General features: G+C 46.6%; 1 protein-coding gene across 2 annotated transcripts in view; it reads right to left on the reverse strand.

The window, feature by feature from the left end:
* unc80 (unc80, NALCN channel complex subunit) overlaps positions 1–27,969 on the reverse strand; it is a 167,587-nt gene that overhangs the window by 91,686 nt on the left and 47,932 nt on the right. For both annotated transcript variants that reach the window (XM_065429703.2, XM_065429704.2), the window contains exons 18-26: positions 27,611–27,782; positions 25,902–26,174; positions 13,770–13,960; positions 11,923–12,135; positions 10,720–10,855; positions 10,128–10,391; positions 8,017–8,142; positions 6,096–6,260; positions 1,158–1,357 (exon numbers count right to left, since the gene is read on the reverse strand). In XM_065429703.2, the coding sequence (XP_065285775.2) occupies positions 1,158–1,357; positions 6,096–6,260; positions 8,017–8,142; positions 10,128–10,391; positions 10,720–10,855; positions 11,923–12,135; positions 13,770–13,960; positions 25,902–26,174; positions 27,611–27,782 (1,740 nt within the window). The remainder of the gene's footprint in view (positions 1–1,157; positions 1,358–6,095; positions 6,261–8,016; positions 8,143–10,127; positions 10,392–10,719; positions 10,856–11,922; positions 12,136–13,769; positions 13,961–25,901; positions 26,175–27,610; positions 27,783–27,969) is intronic.

Genomic DNA, 27,969 nt, shown 5'->3' on the forward strand with positions numbered 1-27,969 from the left:
TAAATAAATAAATAAATAAATAAATAAATGAGTTAGCGCTGCAGTTGTTTGTACACAAGAACAATTGATAATGTTTTTTTTTTCCTTGTTATATAGCAGTCATGTACAATAGCTAACTACACAGCTGCTCAACGAAAGCTTGATGGGTGTTGCCCTGTTTGAAGCTGGAATATGGCAAGCACTTACTGGTTGTTACTGATTACTGGTTTTGCTAGGTAAAATGTGGCAAGCAATTGATCATTGTACTTATTGATCACTGCTTGTACTTACTGCAATGTGAAAAGTACAAACTGGTTGCACAGTGTAACCTGCAACCTATGCACTTACACAAACACTTGCATCTGTCATCCTTTAAAATTAGGCCAGTGTTTCTTGGCACACAAACTTTCGTTGAAAAAAATATATATATGTATGTCTGCAGCCCTTGCCCCCCTCCCCCCCCCCCCCCCCTTGGTAATGTGCAACATATTAAGCACAGGAAATAATTTAATAGTGGTAAATTATATGCCAATGTGGTGTAGAATAACAAAATGAAAAAAGAAATGTAGTTCTGATGCAAATTTCCACTGGATTTTATCTAAAACTTGTAATAAGGTCTCTTCCAGAGCCAAATAAATAAGAAAAAATGGTTTTCAAATTCATGGTTTTCAATTGCATGGCCACTAGGCCATGAACTTTTGGGCTTTTCCCTAGCTAGTAGCAGCTTAATGAATAAAAAAAAGATTTATGAATCTATGCCACTAGGAAACAAGTACCAAAGGGGGGTAAATAGAGGATGAATGGCCTCATTTGTGAATTCAATGAGGGAAAGCTGGAGCCCAAACTTTCCTTATAAGTTTATGATTTTGCATGGAGCCCACAGATGACTGAAACTGATTGATGATTTAGAACAATGCTGCAGCTGACGGAACCCTTCACCTCAAATGATAGTGAACTTAAAGGTGCTGAGTGGCAAGTGCGTTGCAAAGGTGAGCCAGAGAAGCTGCCATGGAAGCTGGTATGAGACAAGTGCTGCCCCTGGCAAATAGCCACACACATGCTGCTGCCCAAAAGTGGAAACAAGGTGATGTCTGTTTTATTTGCGCTACAATGGCTTCCCCATGTATTAACCAACTAGCCCAAGAAAAAGTTATGTTGAAATGGACGCATGTAGGCACCTTGAGCCAGGGCATGCGGGTGGCGATGATGGTGGCGTCGTCTGCGTCCAGCAGGTCCACGGGGCTCTCTGGTGCCGGCTCGTCGCTGAGCACGCCAGGCGACTCCTCCCCACTCACGTCTGCCCGCTCGCTCGTGTCACTGCGGTCCGAGACCGCGCTCACCTTGCGCCGGGACTTTATGCTCTCCGTTCTGCGTAAACCTGCATTCACCATAGTCATCTCCCTTTAACAGAAAATCTCAGCTAAAGAATCAAGAGCTGGGGGAGACAGTACATTTGTGGCACTCATTATCAGCACACATGAGACAAAAGACAGTGGAAGACCCAACACATGTGCTGACTCGCGATTGAATTTTATTTAGAAAGCAACTGGTCTACAGTAAAACCTTGTTCATACGTTCTGGAAGAAAACATGACAAAAAATGTATTAACTGGGAAAACGTATGATCCGAAGTCACTAAAAAATTTGGTACACACAAATGTAGTCGTCACATACCGTATTTACTGGCATAATGATCGCACCCATGTAATGATTTCACCCCTGAATTTTGTCGTCAAAACTCAATTTTTTTTCTTTCCCATGTAACGATCGCACCCCAAGCTTGCCGCAGCGATATGTCGTGTGCCAAGTATAGCTAATGATGATCGCACTTACCACCTGTCAAGTGCTGTCAAATGCTATGCTAATGACTCTTCAAGACATACCAAGCAGTCTGCATGCACCAAAGATTCTTAAACAGTTGCCCCATTTTATTCCTTTTATCACTTTCCACACTTCCATGAAAAAATAAAGCTACAATCAAACTTGCCTTGGCTTTATTATTTGTAGGCTTTATAATGGTTGTGGTCAGCAACAACAACAAAAAAGGCACCTTTTGATTCTTCTCGTCTGCACTTGTGGGCACGCAACAAATTGCGAGCGGCAATGATATTAGCCACGTTCACACTGATACGTTAGAATGTACCCGATTCATATGCCGATGCTTGTAACACAGCTAAAATATTCACCCACCCTTAGTGGAAACCTGCCGTATTAGGATAGTAGTGAAGACAAATGCTGCAGTTTCCACAGCATATCCGCCATGTGTTTCTATGTCACTGGCAGCTAAGCACGCCCATCTTTGTTTCTGTGCCCTCAAAGTGGACGTGGCTACATTACTGCCACAGACTTTGCCGATATTAACAATATTATTCATTACCGATACGGAAGAAACTGTTTCAATGCCCATAATGTACTCATGAAAAGAAAAAAAATCGCGTTCGCCTTGCTCCGCCAGCTGCCGTTTTTGTCTTGGTGTCCTGCACTGTTACAGCGGCAGCCGCCTGTTTGTTGACCTGTTGTCATCCCACAGCAAATGCAGAATAAAAAAAAAATCTTTTCGTTAGAAATTTACCTCGCGTAATGACCGCACCCCTGAATTTGCAGCAATTTTTTTTTACAGAAAAGCGCGATCATTATGCAAGTAGATATGGTACATAATATAAGGCATTGCTACAGCCAGAAACGTTGGTGTATGCCGAGTAGTTGGGGCCTGAGCAGCCAAAGATGCATGTCGTCACTTTTGCTACACCACAAGCTTATGTTGTCACCCAACAAAGTTGGCCTCGGTCAGCAGCTTCTTCATGCGGGGCATTTTGGCGAGAAGTTTTGACATGCTCACTTAGCGAGAATCATTGCAGTACAAGAAGCCGATGTGTGTAAAACTGATGGGGCCCCAACCATCCGAGACCCGCTTTGTTGTTTTTCTATTGCTAGTATTTTAAGACGACAATGGGAAACAGAGACAAAATCACGCTGGTGGGCAACGTCACAATACGATGGCACCACAGCAAAACATGATGCTTACTTCTCACTGCCGGCAGCAAGGAACGGTGGTGCATTTAGATTATCACCTATTAAATGCGTGCAGCACGCTTCCAACGGCACTAGGCCACATGTGCTGTGAAACAGATAGGTCAAGATACTTACTGTCATAGGATTTATCAGAATAGCTGTGAATGTGATGTGCAACAACCCGCGAGGAAATTTTCTGGTACCAGTACCAGTATAGGCACTTCACTTGACAGGGCATTTTCATATGACATGCGCAGGCAAATATTGTGGCGTAGGCGTCAGTGGTGGGTGCCTTTTTTCTCTCGATCGAGCGTGCCACGCACCTTCTCTTGTTCACATGGAATTTAGCAGTCAGAAAACTCATCATATGATCACAATTTGGCCATCTACTGCTCATTGGTGCCAAAAGATCACGTTTTCTTAAATGTATCAACCGCTAAAAAAGAAGTGTAATTGTAATGGATAATATTTTGTGTTCTCAATTGCGAGTGTTGGTGCTGGGAAATCGTACAAAACAGGATCGTATCAACAAGGCTGCCCTGTATCTACAGGAATAAAATGCACACATCAGAAGATACGAAAGCAAACTCAAGTACAGCCTGTTAATCAACAATCAAGGTACAAAACCTCCACGTCATGCAGAGTGATACATTGTCTCTTGTGCACTGCTATTAGGTTCCCAGAATATCTCAGGCTGCAAATGAACATGGCCTAACAGTGTCCCCAGTTTCTGCCCTCATAGGTGCCGAAGCACTTGCTTAAGCTCCTCTACTCAACACTCCATCTCGACACTCCACCTCGACTCAAGAAAGTGCGTAGCAGCATTGCCCCTTGACAAAAGTAGTCACTGCACTTGACTGAAACTTCACGGTAATACTTGAGAAGCTTAGTGTCATCTTGAGCCGAGGGATGACACTGCGGTCAACACAGTGAACTGGAGGATGAGCTTCGAGTTGAGGATCGTTTGAGAACATGGGGGAGAGTTGTGCATCAAAAAAAATTAAGCCTTGTTCACTTTTCTTTCTCGCCCTGGAGAGTACACTTGCAGAGAAAAAAAATAATAATTAAATGTTACCTAAGTCATAGCTTACTTAGCATAGTGACTAATTATTTAGAAATTGGTTTGATAGGCCATTCACAACTGACAACTTGCTCTAACATATCAAAAACATGACTATAGGCTATGCGTTGAGTTTCCCATGCAAAATCAGAATGTTGAGGTATCAAAATATTGTGCATAGGTGATACGTTCAGTAGCCTTCAGTAGCCACACTACTGAAGGGATTCAGGGTGAGAACATTGCAAATTATGATGGTACCTGCAGCATAGCAGCATTGGTTCTAATCACAAGGAAAATGAAGCTCAATGCAATGTCGCAAAAGCCCTCAAATTCAGCCCTGTAGGTGCGTGGGGTGCCTTTGCATACAACATTGCAGCTGCACATGTGGCTTTGAACCCCTGCTTGTGAATGAGCACGATTTCACACAGAATGACACAATGTCACATTGTGCATGAAGTAGCCATGTGTTCAGGCATCACACTTTAACACTCGGTGGCCATATATTCTCAAAAAAAGAAAATTGTATAACTTTAAGGCAAATGATGGCTTTCAAATGTGGTTGTTTCTATCAGTACATAGAAGAAAATTGAATCATGAGGCCAAATTGGCTCTAAAGTTTCATGTCAGGAGTCCTTAAGATTTGCAAGGCCTCAATGATGTACAATAACACAAAACACTGGAAGAGGTGGATGAAATACTACACAAAATTATTTTGAGAAGGAAAGTAACATAATGTTGACAATAATGACCTACTCCTAAAATTAAAAACAAGAAATGAAATCCTGGAGATTAATGTGCCAAAACTATGATCTGATTATGAGGCATGCCGTAGGGGGGCACTACAAATTAATTTTGGTCACTTAGGTTTCCTTAACGAGCTTTCTATCAAATTTTTTTAAGTTCCCCAGGCTCTCCAGAAAGTTCAAGGGAGAAAAATTCTGCTCAATAAAATTCATAAGATGTTCTGAAGATATCGCTCTGAAACTTTTATGGAAGCATCAGGGACACATTCTAAACATTTGTTCCAAGTTTCATCAAAATCCATGAAGAAATAAGGAAGTTGATTTTCAAAGCCACGTCCACCCTTAAAGGGCTCTGAAATACTTTTTGAGCATACTAGTAAGATGCTGCCGATCGACCGGTTGCTATGAACATGCGAGTCCAATATTACTGCACTGCATGCAGCAGGGAATTTACAATCTTGTGTCAAAAATAGTAAAAAGTTGCTTGCTCTCGCTTTCGCAATGTAGTCATGCAGTGTCATCGCAAGCAGCTGGACCTACCAACACTATTGGCTGATTTCGTGATTGCGGGAGCATACTCAGCAATACATAATTGCTAATTTTGAGTTAAATAAATGAAACATATATATGTCTGTGATCTGAAAATGACAGAAAAATCCTTTCATCTTTGCACTGCTGGTCTACACACGTCCTCCATGATAGCAGTGGTGTGCTGCATAACGTAGTCTATCGTGGCAGCCACAAGGTGCTGCAACAATCCCTTTTGCCACAGGGCACCTCAACGCTCTCCTCCTCGTGCCAGTGGAGAAAAGGGAGAGCATGCAGGCACCCTATTTCACTGCCGCGACACTCTACTTTTGAGCGGTACTTTGTCCTCTCAGCTTCTCTACTATGTAGCTTTCAGTGCGCTAGCAGAGACAAAAAGAGAGTGAAAGCCGGGTATGAGCGTGATAACTGCACTTTTAGTTGAAGGCCTCGAAAAAGTTCTGAGGAATGCGATCCGTAAGAAAATGTGTCCCTTAAAAGTGAGGCCACTCTATAATTAGCAGGAAAAGTGTCTCAGGGCCCCTATAACATGCACCTAATTCTAAGTACACCAGCATTTTTGCATTTCACCCCCATCGAAATGCACCCAGCATGGCCCGGATCAAACCTGTGGCCTCGAGTTCAGCAGTGCAACCCCACAGCCACTTAGCTGCTGTGGCGGGTCTAGTGTGAATGACCTACTTCAACTATTCTTTGGGCATTCGGCACGTGCACAGCTTTCTGTGCCCATGCCTAATAGTACTGCAGGGTTCTCACCTCCCTCCTCTTCATCTTCGGCAAATGTGGAGGACCGTGCCCGGGACTTGCGGTCGCCAGGCTTTTTCAGTTTGAGGCTGCAGCGCTTAAAGCTGGAGTTATGGCCAGCCGTGGAGCCTCCCGTCCTGCGCAGCAGGTGAGGCCTCCCTTGGGCAATACGGCGGCCTGCAATAATGAGGAAGAAGTGAGCATGACAGATGAAGGTTATAAAAGCCCTGTGATCAAGAAAATGCTTTACTACCAGGTAAAATGTAAATGTGCCTCAAGTTAAGGTTTCACTAAAAGATATCAAGACAGTTTTCTTGTAATGTTTCAAGAACAAGTCAGCTTTTTCAGTAGAGTAATGCACCTTCGATTCTGGTAGCTGTGCGTAACCTTGGTTTCAGTTTCAGTTTTGTTTTATTTGCTATAAAGGGCACACCATATGCCCCGAAAAATTAAAGGCCAGCTACCTATTGCCAAAAAAGGCTGACTGGCCTTTACATTTTAGCAATAGGCTGTGCAGCTACAGTGAAGACACATCTATATGGTGGCCTAACTTCAACAAACACAAGCTGCAAGATGCCAACATTGATTTCATGGTACAAGAATTCTAGGCAGACTACAAGTAACATGGCTCCTTTGGCTTTGGAAGTCATCTTCATTACCAAGCATTCAACTACCTGCATAAGTGAGGCATCTACTGTTTTGCACAAGGTCGTTCTAGGTTTTCTAAGGGATTGCTTCTGAAATGCGCTATGGTTATAGCTAACACGGTTTCAGACTTTCGCTTGAAGTGGCATGAAAGAGTGTATAAATCGATAGGGTGATGACAGAGATAAACAGTTGGTAGCAGCACTTGTCCTCATCTGTTCCATGCATCTGTGTATTTTTTCGCACTTCGTTTTTCAGTCAACAGCCAACATTAAATGCTTTCGAAAGAACATGCATTAAGCTAGCACCATACAAGTCACCACAAACAGAAATCTCCAGCACCCTCTGCAAGAAATGCAATAAAGCGCAGATTCAAGTTAAAGCGCACATTCAAGTATGACAATGACTGCACATAAGCCACCACACTAATACAGAGGAAAAGTTGCCAGCAAAGGATAAACATAATTGGAGAACAATGTACGACATATCGTTTCGATGCAGCTTCAATTCTGAGGAATTGGGCAGCTTGGTTTCCTTACTTGGCCAATACAGCAAGCGTACTTTGGCAAAATAGGGCCCCTCACCAGTTTCAGACATTGTAAACCACCAAACAGCTGCACAGTATGAAGACTGTCAAAATTTCAGACAGAAGCCTTCGCGCTTTTCCTTTCGAGAGAGCTCAGCTTTCTCCCAATGAACAATGCTCACCCACGCAAGTACCTCTACGTATGATGCACTGCCTGTAATGTCATCGATTATGGCATATGACTTCAGTAAATCATAACATACAATCCCGCAACTGAAAGCGTGGCCCACAGCGAGAAAGAGGGAGAAGGAAGAGAAGAAGGCAGGGCTCGCGACGTAAGCATGCTACGGTCCCTCGGCTGTGATGTAAGATCGGCTGTGATGTATGATCGGCTGTGATGTAAGTAAGGGAAGGAATGTCACTTGCGGATACCAGTCAAGACAAAAGAGGAGTGACTACATTGCCAGTGAAGCTCGCCTCCTGGCAGCATGGCAACTCAGCATTTCAATTTCTCGTAACTTCTCATACACTGAGCTAATTAGAAAAATCCTTACGATAAAACACACCCTAAACCGCACCCTGCGCACCTTCCAGTGTAATATAACCAAAATTTGCCACAGGGCCTGGTGAGGGGACCTTTAAGAGCACGTAAGTACAACAAGCACTTTAACAATCAAGAGACCACAACACAAGAAAGCAGGCCAGTGGATGATAGACTTTGCGAAAAAATTTCCAAGACAGGATTTTCTTCAGAGCACATACCTCGCTTCTCATCCGGAAGAATGAGCTCCTCCTGAACATTCACAGTGTTGTTGCTGCTGTTCTCTGACTCTCCTTCAGCATCTGCCTCATGCAGCACAAAACTAATTCTTCTTTCTCCTACCACAACTGAAAACAGAAAGGATACATCGATGAATGATCACAGGGCCTTGTAGAAAGTGGGCAAGCTTGCAAACTCCGGTCTAAAAAATTTATGTTCTGGGGTTTACATGTGCCAAAACCATATTCTGATTATGAGGCATGCCATCAGTGGGGTGCAACTAATTAATTTTTGCCACCTGGGGTTCCTTAATGTGCACCTAAATCAAAGTACACGAGCATTTTAACATTTCGCCCCCGTCGAAATATGGCTGCAGGGGCCAGAATCAACATCGCGACCTCAATCTCAGCAGCGTGACGCCATAGCCACTGGTCTACCATGGCAGTTTAAAACCCTGGTCACTGGGTAGCATACAGGCCAATCTGTGGACCTTGAAATTGGAGAGATTAAGTCAAAGGGGAGGGGCAAGAAAATGTGCTCTTTCTTCTGGGCCACAAAAACATCAGAAACAACTCTGAATGGCTGTCAGTATAGTTATTATTACATGTATCAGTGCTTGAACTGTGAACGGAGACAGCGCATGTGAATGTGTATAACTAAGGAACATGTACTATGTCCTGCGACAGTTACCCTTTCCCACTTTTGATGTGGTTAACCACATGAGAAGACTGTACAGCGGCAAAGTTCACTTATCAAAACCTGCCATTATACAACGCATATTAGACCTTTGATTCTAGAACACTGCTCAATGCACGTCTCAAGCTGAAGCAAACTGAGTTAGGCCTACACTACCTAGAGACAAATGGCTCGAGTTTAGATCTGAATTTGTCTATCTACCTAATGCATAATGGCAATTACGTCGCAGCTGTGCTGCATGACGCTTTTTTTCCCCAGTGAGGTTGCGGCAGTTTTTCGGGAGATTTAAGGCCATTTCCATACAATCAGGAGGATTCATCGGAGTTCAGGAGTCTCCTAAACAAATCGGGAGATTTCACCCCCAAGCATGGATTAGCAATAAGCAGTCTACAGAAGAAAAAGACATCCTGAAACCAAACTTGTTCTTTTCTCAACCAAGCCTGGCACTCAGATCGAGGCACACAGATTCTGCACCCTGAAGACAATGACAAGAGATCTGACAACAATGATGCCAATAAGTTAACTGATGCTGACGTTTACATACTGAAGAAAGTGTGATCTGATAACAAAACAAAAATCCATGCCCAAGTGTCCCTTTATTCAGCCTACCACATGAGTACACTAGGCATGGGTGTGGCAGTCTACACAACCAAGACATCAGCAGGCAACAAGCTGTTTCCTGTCAAGTGTTCACACTTTATGTTCAGCAATTTATAATCCAAGCATATTTATGAAGTGCATAATACTTCTGCCTCCAGTATGCATGCTTCCTACTTAAGCTGTATTGTGCACATTCCACGCAACCCATCGATTAAAATCATGAGCATTTACTTGGTGGTTCGGCACTTAGCATGTCAGGCACTTGCACTTGTGCAGGCCACCAAGTCTGTGGTGTGAGCATGGTTGCCGAGGGCTGAGCAAATTTTGTTTCGACTGGCACAAGCACAATGGTGACAGGCATCAGTGGCTGTATTTTGTAGCAACTGATTTTATTTTCCATTCTTCCTTTCTTCTCATTCATTCACCAAGTGGCTGATTTTTGCAACAGCAGCGCATGCAGTGGTGTCTGGGTTAATAACGCACGGCAAAATAAGTGGGCTGTGAAATGGATTAATTGTCATAATAAGGCCTCGGGCTTCTAGTAAACCCCAAGGGCATGAAATCGACACAGTGAAGCCAATATCACATTTAAAGCGTGCAGGCCAGCATGTGAAAATATATAGAAAACATTATACTAAATTTTACTGCAGATACGAATAAGCAATTTTTCTGTTCCAGTTACGTGTGCCACAATACTGGTTATGCATACATGCATGGTGAACCCAAAAGGCCATGTAATGACTCAGTGAGTCCTTGCTATTTACTGTGAAAAAAAAAAGACTGGCATCTCCAGACTGAACTTGAACAGAAAGCCCACCTGGGTGGGTTTGCTCAGCCAGCGAAACCAGGCTGTGGGCCGAAGTCTGGCTGACCCCTAGTGTGCTCAGGGCCATGCTCCAGCGACGGTTAGCGTTGACACTACGAGGCTCAAAGGTGGGCCGGTCACGAGCCGACGTACGGGCTGATTTCTGTGGCAGCAGCTGGTATGTCTCTCGCAGGAAGGCTGTTATCTCCAGAAGCAGCTGGCAAGCTGCCATCTTGAGCGCAAAAGGGCAGACATTTCCTGAAGGGTTGATGCTTGCTGTTGATTAAAAAAAACATTTTCAGTTCATACCCACAATGGCACACGAAGGCTCAGCTAATGTGCTGCATATAGTGTTACTCAAAGTCCTACAAAGTACAGTCTGCGAAACCATATCCTGGGCTCCATGATCACCTGCTTATGACCCCAATTCCATCCTGAAAAGTCAAAATGTCTATGAAAGCACCCTCTTTGAATTACCCAGCTTTGAAAAGCAATTGAAAATGCAGCAGGCAAACAAAAGATTTGAAGGTTGTTTGAACGAATCCAAATTTTAAGTTATCCGAGTCTGAATCCCCATGAGCCGAGTGTGCTGCCCCCACATCACCTTCATCCAAAAAGTCTTCTTCTTCATCTTCCATTCTGCACTGCCGGCGCTTTTGTTCGTCGGCTGCGATGGCAGCAACTTCCAGGGGGTCATGAGTCTCACCCTGAAGCATCTCTTCAAGCCTGGCCCCAATTGCCTGCATAATGCACATAGCGATGTACAAAAGATTCAAACAACTAGAACGGTGCCGCACACAGTTTTCCTAAAAAGCGTGATAGATGTTGAATTTCATCCATGTTGCCAATAAAAACTCAACAGGATTTTGTCCATACAAATGCTTATGCATACATTTATACTGTAAAATTAACATTTTTATGAGACGAGGACAGCTGCTAAGGTTGAGCTGTTAGTATATGAAGAATAGTGATGCCATCTTTGCCACAATGTCTTCACCCCTAATAGTAATAATAAGCTCACCTGTGACTTCAGGATGGACATATATGCCATCATATTGCACTGCAAGAATTGATTACAAAATAGTAAAGTGTCATCATATTAGGATAATTCGCCCATCAAATCTAGCAAGGATTGAAAAAAGAAAGAAGTAACACTATGAAGGTGTCAAATGAGTGATCAGGAATACGTTATTTACAGTTAACAGTTAACATTTAACAGTAAAACAGGCAATGATGTTAGTCTCAGAAATTTCCAATGCTCACAAGTTGTGCACAAGTTGTGGTGGAAATAACCTCCCTATTCATAGACATAGTATCACAACAATCACAAAGTTAGATGTTGATAGTGATCCTCTCACCCCCATCTTTTTTCACCGTGCATCTTATTTGGCCTAAAGGCTTTTTAGAAGGAGGAAAATGCTTAGAGAAGCAAAAGCAAATGGGAAACTTTCTTTAAATTTTAAATATTGCATTTAGAAACTCTTCTAATACTGTGCATCAAAAGTCAAATCAAATTATGGGGTTTCATGTTCCAAACAGATGAAGGGCACGGCAGCGGGAGGCTGTAGTTTAATTTTCAACCATCTGGATTTCTTTTGTGTACCTAAATTCAACTACACGAGCGTTTTTCACATACTTCACCCATCGGAATGCAGCCAGCACAGCAGGGAATCGAATCTATGGCCCCTTGCTCAGCAGCAGACAACCATAGCCACTAAGCCATTGTAGCGGGCAAAGACTGTACATGAACGCATGTGTCTTGTTCCGTTACTTCAGGAAGTGCGAAAGATAAAACATGTGAACCCACCTCAGCCCACTGAAAGAAGAGTTTTCCAGCAGCTCGCTGCAGGATGTGAATGCGATGCATGCCTGATGGTGTGCCACGATTTGCTAACGGGCCAGAAGGTCGAAACACTGGCAGATTTAGCTTCATCCATGTGGGCCACTGGCCCTTGTTGCAGCGGTGCACAAAGTGAGCACACTCCAAGAACAGGGCTGCACGGGACACAACCGGTGCTTTCTGCATGTTTTGGCATAGCAAAAAAAAAACATTGCACATCATTTATTAAAAGACCATGCCTAAGATATGACAAAATATAATGAGTCAAAGAGTTACATATAGGTATACAAAATATGACACACAAAGTGAAGCGTGTTACCAATTTAAAATGGTACAAAAAGACTGCATTACTCTGACTCCTCTGTCCCTTGAATTTACTTTTTAAATCTGATCTTTCAGACAAATTGAAATCTATTAGCTGTTCAGTGAGCACTGAATAATTAAAGAGTGATCAAATTAGTGCAATTATTATGATTTCATTCCCCACGAAGCAGCCTAAAATGCACTGACAGCCTTATCATTACTGCACTTATGCTGGTCACTACAATGTCGATAAGAGCTAAACAATGTCTGCACCAATCAATTAAGCTATGGCCAATGAGCAATGCCAACATGTGAGAGAGCCTATCATACTTAAATAGTTCAGATTGACACACAACTGCTACAACAAATAAAGAGATATCCACAGCTATAAAAAGAGACCAAGAAAGAAAACTAAAAAATGTCAGGATCTCAAGATCTCTCTTAAGAGGTGAATGGCGAAAGCCTACTTTTCGTCCTCTTATCATTTGTCTCATCAGTAAGAATTTTAATCATTTGTAATCAATTATAGTCATTACAATTCGTCATTAGACATACTGGTTATTAATAGTCATTACAAGTCATTATAAGTCATTTCAGTCATTAGTCTAATCAATTGTGGTCATTACAGGCCTTCATTAGACATATTGATCATTTCGGAGTCATTAGTAGTCATCATCAGTCATTACTAGCCATTATTAACCTCTACCAATCTCTATTATAACATTATCATTCACCAACTGTCACTATCAAAAGTTTTTCATTCTTTAATCTGTTTTCATATGGCGTGATGACGCTTCAGCGGACACTCCGGCGATCAGGTCTGCTGACACAAACTTCACCATGAGCCTAGAAAGACTTTCGCCTTAAAATCCCATAACACATGTATAATGTTTTCTCAATTTGAAGAAAAAGAAAGCAAAGTGCCATGCAGTATGTTGCAATGTTGTGTTGCCAAGTGAACCTGATAGAAGTGGCTCTTCTATTTAACTACTTACTTGCTTACACTCAAGAACATTACATGCATTACATGGCGTTCTTGGTTTATTAACCTGTTTGTATGCAGTACCTGCCTGTATTGTTCAGATTAGTATTGAAGTAAGCATTGCGTGCAGTGATGCCTGACTGAAACAGTAATTTTCTTAGTGCAGAGGACAGTGCTGCCATCTGCTGGAGGCAAAACATTTGCCATGGAAAAGACATACTACATAGCTGTTTCCCCCTCCCGACACCACATCGTGCTGCCATTTCTGTCACAGAGAGTATATACACTTTTTGTCTAGCATTGCTGCAGACAATGTCTACATGCTTATTCTGCACAAGACCAGCAAGTATTACATCTGAACTTATTGAACTGAACCCGCTGTCTGAATCTTTGACAAGTGCTTTTCATGCCACCCATAACTAATAAAACCACCGCAGGAACCAATCCCATAGGCAGATTTCTTTACGTAGCAAATGAACCAAAGATGTTCCCACAAATACAAAGAGAAAGCTGTTAATTTCAAACTTGCCAGATCTAATGCTGCAGCCAGCAAAGGGGAGTCAGGAACTGTTCCAGGCTGGCAAACCTCTTGTAGAAAGGCAAATCGAAGCATGCCATCGTAGACTAGCCTGGAGTTAACAAGTTTGCTCTCTTTCATGATAAGCATCTCACCATCTCGCTGACTGTGGTCCAGGTCAAAAGAATTTCGTCTGCTGAGATCTACAACAAAGAAAGCACATTTCTCACCTTGGCACTTAAGCAGTCATTGATGACACACGAAAGAGTTAGTTCATTACTCAAAAATTACAAGAAATAGCACAAATGAAGCATGATTTAGGGACAAAGGTGATCACAATCAAAGCAACTAGCAAACAGGCCTTTCTCACTCTTTTACATCAAATTCCTTTTTGCTAACCACTCACACAGGCAACCAACTAAAAATCGTTGTAGTGTGTAAAAATATAAATATATATTGTTACCAAGCACTGCCAGAGATGAAGCTGAGGACGGTACAGAAGACGACTATGCTCGCTGATGTCGGGCAGACTGTCTTTCATCTTGTATGCCTTGTATGCATGTGAATGCATTGTAAATACCCTGCAAATATATTTAAAACTTCTCTTCTCAGCATGACATTTTGGTGGAGGTTGTGGGCTCTCCCAGACACACAACAGATTTGCACAGGAGGCGCTCCTTGGCTGCATTGGTAATGCCAGCTCAAGGTCAGAATGCTTCGGGCACGTCGGCACCTGCGCCCATCGTCATCTTGGAACAACTGCATGACCCTTACATGTTTTCCGGAACGGATAACACCGATGTTGAAGATTGGCTTCAGCTATATGAAAGGGTGAGAGTGAGCAATCACTGGGACCGGAGCGTCATGCTCGCTAACCTGATATTTTACCTCATGGGAATGGCAAGCGTCTGATTTGAGACATACGAAGAGAAACTCACCAGCTGAGACTTGTGCAAACAAAACCTTACTGGTTTGTTTGGCAAGCCTCTTGGTCGCCGACGTGCTGCGCTGAAAGACCTTGCGTGCTGAGTTCAGACTTGCACCGAGTCCTATGTGACATATGTTCAGGGCGCGCTTACGCTTTGTCACACGGTTGATAAGAAGATACCGGAAGTAGAAAAAGTCGCATTATCCGCAAAGGAATCACGAACGACGGGTTTACGCTCCTCATCTTCAAGAACTCTTTGACAGTGCAAGACATTATTGCTGAATGCCAATCATGGCTGTGTCCCGCAAGTCCGACAATAGACACATAGTCTGGCAGTGGAATTGCAGGGGCTTCAAAAACAAGAAAGCAACGATGGTGCAATACATGAAAACGCTTGCCAATAACAAACTTCCTGTCGTGATTGCCTTGCAAGAACCTTTCGATCGGGCCCAGCTCCCGGGTTATGTGACGTGCGGTCCCCTCTACGAATCCATGGGGAGGGACGTCAGGGTGTGCACCCTGGTTAAGCGCGGGACGGCCTTCATCGAACACGAACTCGTGCTCCACGAAGAGTCGGACATAGACCATGTACTGATCGAAGTCGTGCCGAGTATTGGAAGTAGGAAAACCGGGCTTTTCGTGCTCAACCTATATAGCTCCCCCTCGCAAAGATACCGCACTCACACTTTCGACGCCCTCTTTCGCGAAGCGATGGCCAAGGCCGCCTCTAGTCCCTTGCTGATATGCGGAGACTTCAATGCGCCGCACACGCAATGGGGATACGGAGCCGACTCGCCGAAAGGGAAGACGCTAGCCGGACTGATGGACGATCTCGGCCTGGCTGTACTCAACGAACCTGCTTCGCACACCAGGATCAGACAGGGAGTGTGCCGTGACACGTCCCCCGACCTCTCCGTCTGGTCAGGCGCGGGCGTGGTCACTTGGTCGAACTCCTTCGAGGACCTGGGGAGTGACCACAGGATCCTGTGCGTGACCGTGGGAGAGGATGAAAGCGAAGAGGGCGTCTGCCGAAAGGCGAGAATCGTAGACTGGGACAGATTCCGGAAAAATAGAGAGCAAGACAAGAAGGAGGGCCCGATCGAAGACATCAGCGAATGGTGCAGAGTACTACTCGCGGACGTAGAGAAAGCCACCGATGAGGTCGAATGGACGGACTGGCGACAAGAACCACCCAAAGAAGAGACAGACAGGTCCCGCGGAGCCGTGGGCGACGGCGCTCCCCAACCGTCCAGAGTGGACAGCCAGCTGGCACATCTTGTTGCGGCCAAGAAATCCATGCAGCGAAGAGCGAGTAGGCAAAAACTCAACAGGAAGATACGCAAGAAGATCGCCGAAATCAACCGGGAGATCGAGACGCATTGCACCCGCCTGTGCGAGCAAGAATGGCAGGAGCTGTGCGACACGATGAACGGGAACATGAGCGCTGGACGCACCTGGAAGATTCTCAGGCACCTGCTCGACCCGGCAAGCACCAGAACGGCGACCCGTACAGAGATGGCCAAGCTGAGACACAAGTACAAGGACGACCCAGAGGCCTTCGCGGAAGAGATCGTGCAGACGCACCTCGCACGCCCGGAAGGGCAGAGTCACCCAGAGTACTGCGGGGCTCCCAACGAGGAGCTCGACGCGGACTTTTCCGTGCAGGAAATTAGAACGGTCCTCCAGCTACTGAAGACCAACTCGGCGCCCGGTCCTGACAGGATCACCAACAAAATCCTGAGAAACCTGAACGACGACGGCATCGAGAAGCTCTGCGAGTACATCAACGCGTGCTGGAAGGAGGGCCAAATTCCGCAAGAGTGGAAGACCGCGGACGTTATACTGATACCAAAGCCGGGCAAACCACTGGAGGTCCGAAACATGCGGCCGATCTCTCTCACGTCCTGCGTCGGGAAAGTGATGGAGCATGCCTGCCTTAACAGGGTGACGACGCTGCTCGAGAAGCAGGACGCCTTCGGCACCCACATCATCGGTTTCCGGAAGGGACTTTCAATGCAGGACGCCATGCTGCAGATCAAGGAACAGGTCGTGAATGCTCCGAGCACACACGTGCGTGCCCTACTCGGGCTAGACCTCAAGAGCGCCTTCGACACTGTGAAGCACATGGCCATACTGGACAAGATCAGCCGACTTGATCTCGGGGCGAGGTTCCACTGATATGTCAGCAGCTTCCTGAATGACCGCGAGGCGACAGTCAAGATTGACGAGGCCTCACCACGAACGGTCCGAATGGGTGGTGCGGGAACGCCGCAGGGCTCCGTACTCTCCCCCATGCTTTTCAATCTCGTCATGATCGGCCTGCCGGAGCGCCTTGACGCGATAGAGGGCATCAATCATACGATATACGCAGATGACGTGACGGTGTGGACCACGGAGAACACGAGCGTCAGCGAAATGGAAGACCGACTGCAGCGGGCCGTCCGGGAGGTGGAACGGCACCTCGAGGACAAGGGACTCGTCTGCTCACCCGACAAGTCGGAGATCCTGCTCCACAGGCCGCGCAAGAAAGGGCCCCTTCCGCAGGCCGTGCTAGACGCTCGTCGTTTGGGCGTCTGCGTCACGACGAGGGAGGGGACCCGAATACCGACGGTGTCCAAGTTGCGAGTGCTCGGCCTGTGGCTGGAAGAGAACGGTGCCAACCGCGAGCTGGTTGCCCGACTGCAGAAGAAAGTGGCCGCCGCCACACACCTCGTGCGGCGGGTCGCGAACAAGAGGAAAGGAATGAAAGAACACAACGTTACGAGGCTGATACAGGCGTACGCGCTGAGCCACATAGCGTACATCGCCGCATATGCCGACTGGAACAGGAGCGAAACCGACAAGCTGAACGTGGCGATCCGCAGGGCGTTCAAGACCGCCCTGGGAGTGCCCCAGTACACGCCAACCCACAGGCTCCTCGAGTTGGGCGTACACAACACGCTCGAGGAGATCGCCGAGGCGCAGAGAATCGCGCAGCTGGAGAGGCTGTCGAGCACCGCAACGGGAAGATGAATCCTAGACTTGCTCGGGATTCGATATCACGAGGCGCGTGGACTGAAAGAATCACTGCTACCGAAAGTCAGGGACGCCATACAGACGGAAAACATGCCGAAGAATATGCACCCGCTGCATGACGTGCAAAGACGTATACGCAGGGCGGTAGCAATCCTCGAGAAGCATGGAAGACAAGAAGGCGTCCTCTTCGTCGATGCAGCCAGGTACCCGCGGCCAGTCGGTGACTCTGATGGCGACGAGGAACGTCGACCACCACCGCCGCTACAAGGGAATGTGCGAGACGAACCGCAGTTACCAGCACCACCACCACTACTGCTACTACGACAAAAACGGCAGCAGCAACAACGGCAACATCGACACGGCCGGCCGACGGCAGCGGCGCCCGCCTTCTCCATGGCAGTCGTAGATACAAAGGGAACGATCCGAGTCACGGCATCAGCGAGGCTGCCGTCGGCCGAAGCAGCGGAAGAGATGGCCATAGCCCTTGCGGTACTCCACGGAGGTGCGGAGGATAACCTTATCATCAGCGACTCCAAATCAGCGATTCGGAATTACACCAAAGGTTGGGTGTCCGCGGATGTGGCACGCATGCTCAACGCCCGGGCCGGGGACTTCGGATCCGGCACGATTACAAACAAGTCCCTCAAGTGGTTCCCCGCGCACGTCGGGGAGCTTGGCAGTAACAACAACAGCCACGACAATAATGACACTAACAATGCTAACGGCCGAAGACGCAACGACACTCCACCCAACCACAACGAACGCGCCCACCTTGTCGCGAGGCAGCTTACCCGCCGCGACGCGGTCACCCAGAGGGCAGCTGCTGCCGTTGTTGTGCGGGACCCCAGCGGAGGAGTGACGGCGACGGCGGCTGCCACCCCGTCTGGCGCGGCCGCTGTTGTTACCAATACAACACAAATCGTGGCGGACGGAGCTGGGTATCACGAGGACGCCGACTGCGATTTCAAGGAGTTTCCGGCAACGTACCGGGAGGTGCTTGGTCACTATAGGAAAGAACGAAGAAAATATCCGCAACCCCACGGGCGCCTAGACAGGTCCCAGGCAGTCGACCTGAGACGGTTGCAGACGGGCACTTTCACCAACCCCTACCACCTGCACCGCCTGTGGCGCACGCTGCACCCGTCGCCCGGCTGCCCGTGGTGCGAGCACGAACGGGCCGATATGGCCCATGTGCTTTGGGAATGCCGACGCCACGTGGAACAAGGACAAAGAGGAAGGGGGAATACAAGAGCAGAACCCTCTGAAGCGGGGCGCCTCGCTGAGAGATGGCAAGCCGCCCTCCTCAGCGAGGCACCCGAAGACCAGGAGTGGGCCGTCCAGCGGGCCAGGGCCGTTGCCGGGGATCTCGAAAGATTTTCCTCGGTTGATGGACCCCTGGCAGCCTAGCCCCGGGCACCAACATCAACAACCGTTCGACAAATAAAGTTTATTCCTATCCTATCCTTGAAGAAGCCAAAAGCATTGCATTGCCCACCGCTTTTCTCTCCTTCCTAACACGGCTGCCACATCTACCTACAAGAACCTCAGTCTCCCACCCGTGCTGGCTGCATCCAACAGTACTGTGCGCATCGTCCACTCGGAGACTGAAGCTGCCTCTCCAGTTCCTACAATAATACACAATGATATCCCTCAGCAAGATCGATGTATGGCAAGAATTGGCTAACATCAAACTCCAGTCACTTTGCCCTGCCAACAAACCAATGTACCCCTCACCCAGCATACCCAGTCTACCATGAAGTTCGTACGCTCGTCTTCGTTATTGAAACCCGGAGGAATGGCACACTTCTGATGACAGGCCTATCTGCTTCTGCTGTGGATGTGTTGGACATATTTCTCGCCATTGTCACAGTTCTTGGAAATCGCAGGCTTGGCTGAGCTATCGAAATACCCGGCGCTAGCCTGGTAGTCCTCGCCCACCGGCACATATCCAAAAAGACACTGCTCCAACATCTCTGCCCGCACGACCTAACTGTTCCCCTTCACCACGCCCACGTCTTTCCCACTCGCCTCTGCCTCGTCGCTCTCTGTCTCCTTCTTACTCCCGTTGCTCCCCAGAAAAACTAACGGGCGCAGCTCTATGGCTATGGTTGACATAGAAACACAAGTTATCCTGAGCAACTCGTGCACAGCAGTCTGAAATTACGCCAATGGAAGAATTCCACTAGAAGCTTTCAGGATTCTCCAAAACACAATTCAAGCTCGGGAAACTTCTATCCCTGTCATCTGGTCCCCACCCACATGGACGCAGTCTGTCCTAAACTTACTAACCTTAATGAGATAGCGCACGCTGCTGCACACGACATAATGGACCATCACGGAACAGCCTTAGAGGTTGACATAGACAAGGACAGGCTAACGAGCTACAATGAAATAACTAAGGCTTTCTATCTGGCACGATGATGTTTCTCTCCAACTAACAACAAGCTATGCAGAGCCAATGCGACCACCTGGTGACAACTACAAACTGATACTATCCTAACCCGCTAGCATATCGTAGATTCTTCCCTGAGATCTATCACAACAGCACCTGCAAGGTCTGCAGTTTAGAACCTGCTACACCAAGACACATGCTCTGGGAATGTGAGGCAAAGACTAAAGGCATTAATCCTTATGTTCTCTTGGCGAGGTGGGCCGATTCCCCGCACAGCTCCAGGTTCGCTGACCAAATCTGGGCCATCTAGCAGGCCTGCAAGGCAGTGACTAGGCAAAGCCTGGACATCCCAATGTGGGAGACCTAAGCCCAGGTCATCAAACTGCAGAACACTCAATAAAAGTTTTTACCAACCAAAGCTCCAAGAGGTGAGCCTGCCATGACGACATGAACCGACCCAAAATTCCCCCGCTTACACTGCCTGGTCATCACAACCTCCTCAACATGGACGTGGGCAGGATACCTGTAACAGCACTGATTGACACAGGACCACACATATAAGTTATGAACTCGAACCTCCATATACACCTAAAGAAAGTCCCAACTCCTGCTCCACTCGGTGTCATCTACGTTTCTGACGCTGGAACTCCAGCGTTCACTGGGATGTGTGCCACCCATGTCACTGTAGCCGGACACCATACTTCTGTTTTATGTCTTGGGGCAGTGCCCCCACGAAATCATTTTATGCCTTGATTTTCAGTCAGCACATTCGGCCGTTACTGACTGCTCTGTGGGTGTTGTCCAACTCGCCCTGCCGTATGGCATTGACCCTCCTGATCCTACGCCGAGTCGACTATGTTCCACCATTTACATTCGCCAACCTCACCGAGCCGTGACCTATATTGCAGTTTCACCCGGCCTACCTGTCGCCGACGGCAGCTGTGTCGTGTTACCCGTAGCCACCATCCTCCTGTCGCAGAATGTCGCATTTCCCCACACAGTCGTCTGCATAAAAAACAATGCCACTTGTCTTCCTGTGGTGAATTTCAGCCTCTGCCATCAAGTGCTACCTCAGGGCATATCTCTTGCAAGCATGGCCCCAGCTTCAGACTACCATATTTCTGCCTTAAATGGTGATACTGCACTGCCTACCTCTGCTGGTTCAGGCCCTACAACTTGAGCATTAGAACCTTTCATGACAATGATCACTCCTGACCTCCCAGCCCACCATGCGGACACACTTTCTTGCCTTCTCGCCTCGTGCCGGGACATTTTCTGTCTCGATGACCGGCCACTGGGTAAAACGTCCATTGTGAAACATCAGATACAAAACAGTGACGCCAGCCCAATTCACCAATGGCCCTACCGCGTCTCCCCTAGTGAGCACTAAGTCATATAGAAGGAAGTCGACAAGATGCTTGCTCGAGATAACTTTCAGCCTTCTTGTAGCCCTTGGGCTTCCCCAGTCGCCCTCGTAAGAAAGAAGGATGACAGCTGGCGCTTTTGTGTCGACTGTCATCATCTCAACAAAGCAACAAAAAAAGACATGTATCTGCTGCCGCACATAGATAATGCCCTCGATTGTTTACATGATGCAAAATATTTTTCTTCGATAGACCTTCACTCTGTGTAGAGGCAGATTGCAGTTGACGACATGGACAGTGAAGGCCGCTTTTATTACACCTGATGGCCTCTATCAATTTAAAGTGATGCCATTCGGGTTATGTAATGCCCCGGCTACACTTGAATGTATGATGGATGCTCTCCTTCATGGCTTTAAGAGGTCAATCTGCCTGTGCTACCTCGATAACGTTATTGGCCTTTTCACCAGCTTTTTCCATGCCCCTCAAGAGTCTTTCGACAATTCTTTCTGTTCTCTGCAAGGCTGGGCTTCACCTCAAATCACCAAAATGTCACATCAGTCGCTGGCAGTTTACTGTGCTCGAACACTTCATCGATTTTTCCGGTGTCTGCCCCAAGCCAGAGAAAGTGCGTCCCATCGAGAATTTTCCGTGCTGACTTGCACAAATGACGTTTGAAGCTTTGTGGGCTCTGCTCACACTTCTGCCGGTTTGTATACAATTTCGCTAACATGCACATCCTCTCACAGAACTTCTAAAAAAAGACGCGATATTTGTCTGGGGTCCTGAACAAGCTACTGCGTTCACTGAGCTTACTGAGCAGCTCACTTGACCACCAGTTCTCACCCATTTTGACGCGACCGCTCCAACGGACGATTGACACCGATGCCAGTGGTCATGGAATCAACGCTGTTGTGGCTCAGAGCCAGCGATGTTGCAATGTTGCCAGCGATGTTGTGTTATTGCTTATGGTAGCCATCTTCTGTCCTAAGCGAACTGCAATTACTCCATAACTGAACGCGAGTGCCTTGTCCTCGTTTGAGCAGTGGGTAAATTTTGCCCCTACTTGTACGGCCGGCAATTCAGTTATCACCAACCATCATGCCTTATGCTGGCTTTCATCCCTACTGGACATCTCAGTCGGTAGGCTCCGACTCCAAGAGTACTCATATCAGCTGTGCATAAGAGCAGCTGATTGCATGAAGATGCTGATTGCTTGTCGCGCCATCCAGTAGACCCACCGAAGCTTCCCGACAGCTGCGAGTCTACCTGCATGCTGTCCCTTACTGCATTTCAGAACGCTGAAAATTATCAACACCGTGACCCCTACTTGAGAGACCGAATTCTCCGGCTGACTTCTGAGACACCTTCCCTTTCTCTGTGTATGTTTGTGCAGCAGGATGGCATCTTGCACCAAACAACAGTGCACCCCGATGGTCCTGGACTGCTCTTAGTTACACCTACAGATATGCATCAAACTGTCCTCCCAAAGCTACATGATGAGCCTACCGTGGGTCACCTCGGAGTCTCAAGGATATATGACCATGTCTTGCATTGCTTCTTTTGGCCTGGTATTTACCATTTCGTCAGCCATTGCATCACTTCCTGTGAGCAATCCCAGCACCACAAGAAACCAGCAGTACTTCTAGCTGGCCATCTTCAAACCCTTGACATACCATCGCAGCCATTCTTTAGGGTTGGTCTTGATCTTCTTGGCCCTGTCCCACTGTCTGCCTGCAGAAATACGTGATGCGGTATGCGATCACTCTGGCTCTCCCAACTAGCTGTGAAACCGACGTTGCCGACTACCTCCTCCAAGACATTATACTTCACCACGGCGCTCCTCGACAGCTCCTCATACACCAGGACCATTATTTCATGTCAAAGGTTGTCCAAGACCTTTTGCACTCCTGCACTACAAGACACAAATTTACAACAGCATACCACTTTCAGACCAACGGCCTCACAGAGCGTCTTAATATAACTATCAAAGACATGCTTGCTATGTATGTTTCGCCCTATCAACATGACTGGGACATCGCTCTGCTCTTCGTAACATTTGCCTATAATTCCGCCTGACGTGATTCTGCAGGTTTTTTCTCCATTTTTATCTCTTGTACAGAAGAAATCCCACACTGCCATTTGACACACACCTTCCTGCTGTTCTTGACACATTGTCACAATACACCCGTGATGCCATCTTCAGAGCTATGGAGGTGCGCCACATTGCACGCCTGCACCTTACCGCTTCGCAGGAAAAGCAACGATGCTTCTATGATGTCCACTACCGCGATGCCCACTTCAGCGCTGGTGATATGGTCCTTCTTTGGACACCGTCGCAGTGAGTTGGCCTTTGCAAAAAGTTGATTTCGTCTTACTCTGGCCCATACTGTGTCTTGCGCCAAATGACCGATGTCACATATGGAATCACGCCTCTCAATTTCACCATGTCTCAACCTTTCACCAATGTCGTCCATGCCACCCACCACAAGCGATCCCACTCGGATGATCTAGCAAGCACTGGGATGGCGCCTTCACCCCCCCCGGGGGCAATGTTACCAAGCACTTCCAGAGACGAAGAGAGGACAGTGCAGAAAACAACAATGCTCACTAATATTGTGCAGACTGTCTTCCATCTTGTATGGCTTGTATGCCAGTGGAAGCGTTGTAAATACCCTGTAAATATATTTTAAACCTCTCTTTTGCCCGTAACAACATGATGACCCTGGCTTCAATATGCACCAGAAACTCATCAAGATACAGGCAACAGGTGAACAAAACTAAATGACTGAAATATTCAATGACAATTCTTGCACTATGAAGTACCTGAAGGTTGTCACCTTTCTCTTAACCTGTCACCACTGCAATACTTCACAAAATATTATGAAGTGCATCACTTGGCAGCTAAGTTCAAAGCCCAATAGCGATGTGACCAAAGCTGACTCCCAGCCATGTGGAGCAGGTATTTCACAGAACCTTTTCAAAAATGTCAAGTTGGCTTTACAGCACAGCTGCACTGACCAAAACATAGTGCTATACTCATCCCAAAACAGAAAGTCAAGCAGAGCAGTAACCATACATTGCAGGTCCGTAACCAGAATATGGCAAATCAGCCCTGCGGAAGCCCACAAGGTGGACGAAAGTACGTGAAAGTTGTCATCCACCTGAAATGTAGCACGAAGCTAAAAGGAAACCCGCACGGATTTGTCAGAAAGTAAGTGTTGCAGTTGAATAAAAATTCGTCCTGGTCTGGGATCCACCCTTTGTAGCATTGTGCTACAATTTACGTGGATGAAATTTTTTTCATTTCAGGCTTGTAACTAGTAACTGCTATAGTAATCTATACATGCACTACAAATTAAAGAAAAGAAAATGAAAGAACTGCACATTTCATTACTGTTTCAACAATCTGCTGGTCACCATGTCATGAACAGTAATACACTGCAGCAAATGCACTTGCCATTATACAAGAGGTCTGAATATATCCAGCTCTTCACGAACCTGGAAGCATATGATATGAGTTTCTCTCACACTGAATAAATTTGTATTCAACAGAACAATAACTATGTGTCTAATATCTAGCTTTAGTGAGATGCCCATTGGGCTGCAAGTGTATCAAAAAAAAATTGACCTGTGCTTATAGATCTGAAAAATCTGCTACCCATTCGTGTTTTAATGTTTGACATATTTCATTGATGCACATATCTGACAGATGACCACATCTCAATTAAGCAAGACAGCAACATCAGCCTCCAGATGCACAACCAACTACAAGAGTTTTTGGAGCCCAGAAGTTGTGAATAAGTTTCTTTGATGCTGCGATGACTAAGCCAAACATTTCAGAGTGCAATGTGGCCATATAGCACCAAGAAGTGTATACACTGCATCTTTCATTTCTACAGCAGGCACATCAGCTGCGTAAAAAAATGGTCGTTGTTGTTGTGGTTGTCATCATCGCACCAATCCAGTGGGCCCTGAAAACTTTTGCAATCATGAGTACACTGAAGCTAGGTGCAATGTAACATTTCTGCAACCCATCTTAAAAAATAAGCAAACGATAGACGTTACTGAAATTTTCTGGTTCTTGCTAGCACACAGATCAGAGCAAGTAGGTTCCTGCCCTGTGGAAGCAATGAGGTGACAACTGAAACTGTAAATCCTTGCACTAGAGGAACAGCAAAAAAGAGCTCCTATTAACCCACTTTCTTGTGCGAACATGAAAGATGAGTACTTCTGGTCGAGCAAGTTGGCGAGACACATTGCAAGTTTAAACAGCACGAAAAGACGAGGACAAAGATACGTACGCACAGGACCAGTGCTGGTCCTTTGTGTACGTGTATTGTTGCCTTCATTCTTTCACGCTGCTTAAGCTTGCCGAAAACAAGCTTTTTGCCAAAATATCAAAATCCAAAAAAAAAGAATCTACAGGCATGTGCCATTGCCCTCACCAGGGGGCTCTTCGAAGCTGCCATGCTTGCTCTTACTCCGACCAAAGCCCAGCTTGGTCAACTGGTCTTCCATACGGCGGCGAGCACGTAAAAATGTCAGGCTCATGTGACTGGCAGACTTGGGTGGCATCTTGGGTGTGCGGTTCATGCCACTCGAACGTCGAATGAGACGTTCGGCTGTGTTTGGTGATGTGTCCAGACCGACACCTCCAGGAGAGCTCCCACACTCTTCTTCTCCTGTATCGCTTTTTCGATCTCCTTTCAGCCATCCCACTGCATGGAGAGGGTCACTCAAACCAGTGTAGAAATGATACACTAAGAACTGTAATATCATATAAGAATGAAACATGAGCGAAACATATAAGTTATAATACTTCCTATGATTACCATTAACCATTTCTGGTTCGAAAAGTTCGGCATAAGGAAAATGGACATAATAGAAAAGAAGCGGACAATGCAAATGTCATGTGTCCATGTTTTCTACACCTGACTTTTCAAAACCTCCATCCTCTCCAACTCGCACAGCTTTTTTAGTTCTAAGATTCAACCACTTGCTGCTATCAAGTGCAAGTAAGTCAATTAAACCACAATCTTCATTATCATGTTTCTGAACTGGTCTGTAGAGGAGCTTTCACCAATAAACAGTTAATGAGAAAGATCAAACTGCTGTTACACATTAAACAAAATGAATCTGTATTACCAATGCTCTTTTTTAAGATGGCATAGCATTTATTTTTTCTGTTTTGGAAACTGCACTCAATTTAAAGCTGTAATATACAAGTTCCACATGACATGAACAAGTAAAGAAAATTGTGCATGCACACATGAAGAGTGTTAAGCGCAGGTGTATGTGTAAAGCAACTGTTTGGAGTGCTAGATAGTCTGCTTGTGAAAATAAGGCACAAGTACAAAAATAAAGTGACCATTTCGCCAGAAAGGTGAAGCATCAATTGCGATAACAAATTAGCAGACAGCCATACAAAGAAAGGCTAGTACTTTTATCAGGCATATCTTAAACTTTCTGTAAACTTTCGCTTGCTAACTAAATTACCAAGCATGGTGTCAGTGTGCATAACACACACAACACATCCCACTCAATGACCACTTGCACTCGCTGTCGAAATTCTGGCGTGAGCAAGCTCTGCAGCAGCAGCAGAGAGCGAAGTGACCTTGGCGCTGTCTATCGTTTCAACGCAAACTGAACACCGAGAACACACAGCACGCACCACGCCACGAGCGGTCACCGCACCTAGACTCCACCCGCAACACATATCGCTCTCAAGATACAGCCGCACGACCACACGCAACCGCCACATACGCAGTTGCAGCTGGACTATAATGCCACCCCTCCCACCCCTCCCACCCGTTCCCCTGGTGCCTCGCAACGTTGGGTGCCTCGCGCGCGATGAAAGACGGCACGCTTCCTACCCGCTCTCCTCCCTTTTGCACGGGTGAGATTGAGCTGCGGTCGTCTGCTCCCCTCACACACTTTCACTTGCACATGCAGCGTAGGGCGCCGATGCCGATGGTGGAAATGCGCGTGGAATTGTCTATATAATTGCTATCGCAACAATACAATGCCTTGTGTTGTATTATTGTAGTGGCCATAGAAACAGCCTTACAGCTGTTTATAGGGCCACTACATTTTCCAATAAGCATGTATTTAGAAGAAGCTCATACCACGTGTTTTACAGAAAGCAAGGACGCACCCAGTGGAAACTTAGAGCCCTTGCTGTGCTTAGGAGTGAGGGAGATATTATCTCCCTCCGACAAGCTAAGCCTAGGAGTCAGGGCCCTGTGCTGACGAGGAAACGAGGGTGTCGTCTGGCCTGGCGCTGGGCTTGGGCATGCCGAGACATCCTCCTTCTCATCCATGATGCTCTGCAAAGGCAGTTTCAACACAACCATTCACTTTCTTGCCAACACAGATCTCAATATACAGCAGCACTGGGAAAAATGCTGGTCAAACACCATCTGAACTGGATCGGCAAGTGCATGAACGCATATTCTGGGGAGCATGTTGACTAATGATGCAACAGACTTACAATGCAACTGACAAAAGCAATGT

The sequence above is a fragment of the Dermacentor albipictus genome, chromosome 1 (assembly GCF_038994185.2).
Source record: "Dermacentor albipictus isolate Rhodes 1998 colony chromosome 1, USDA_Dalb.pri_finalv2, whole genome shotgun sequence".
NCBI lineage: Eukaryota > Metazoa > Arthropoda > Arachnida > Ixodida > Ixodidae > Dermacentor > Dermacentor albipictus.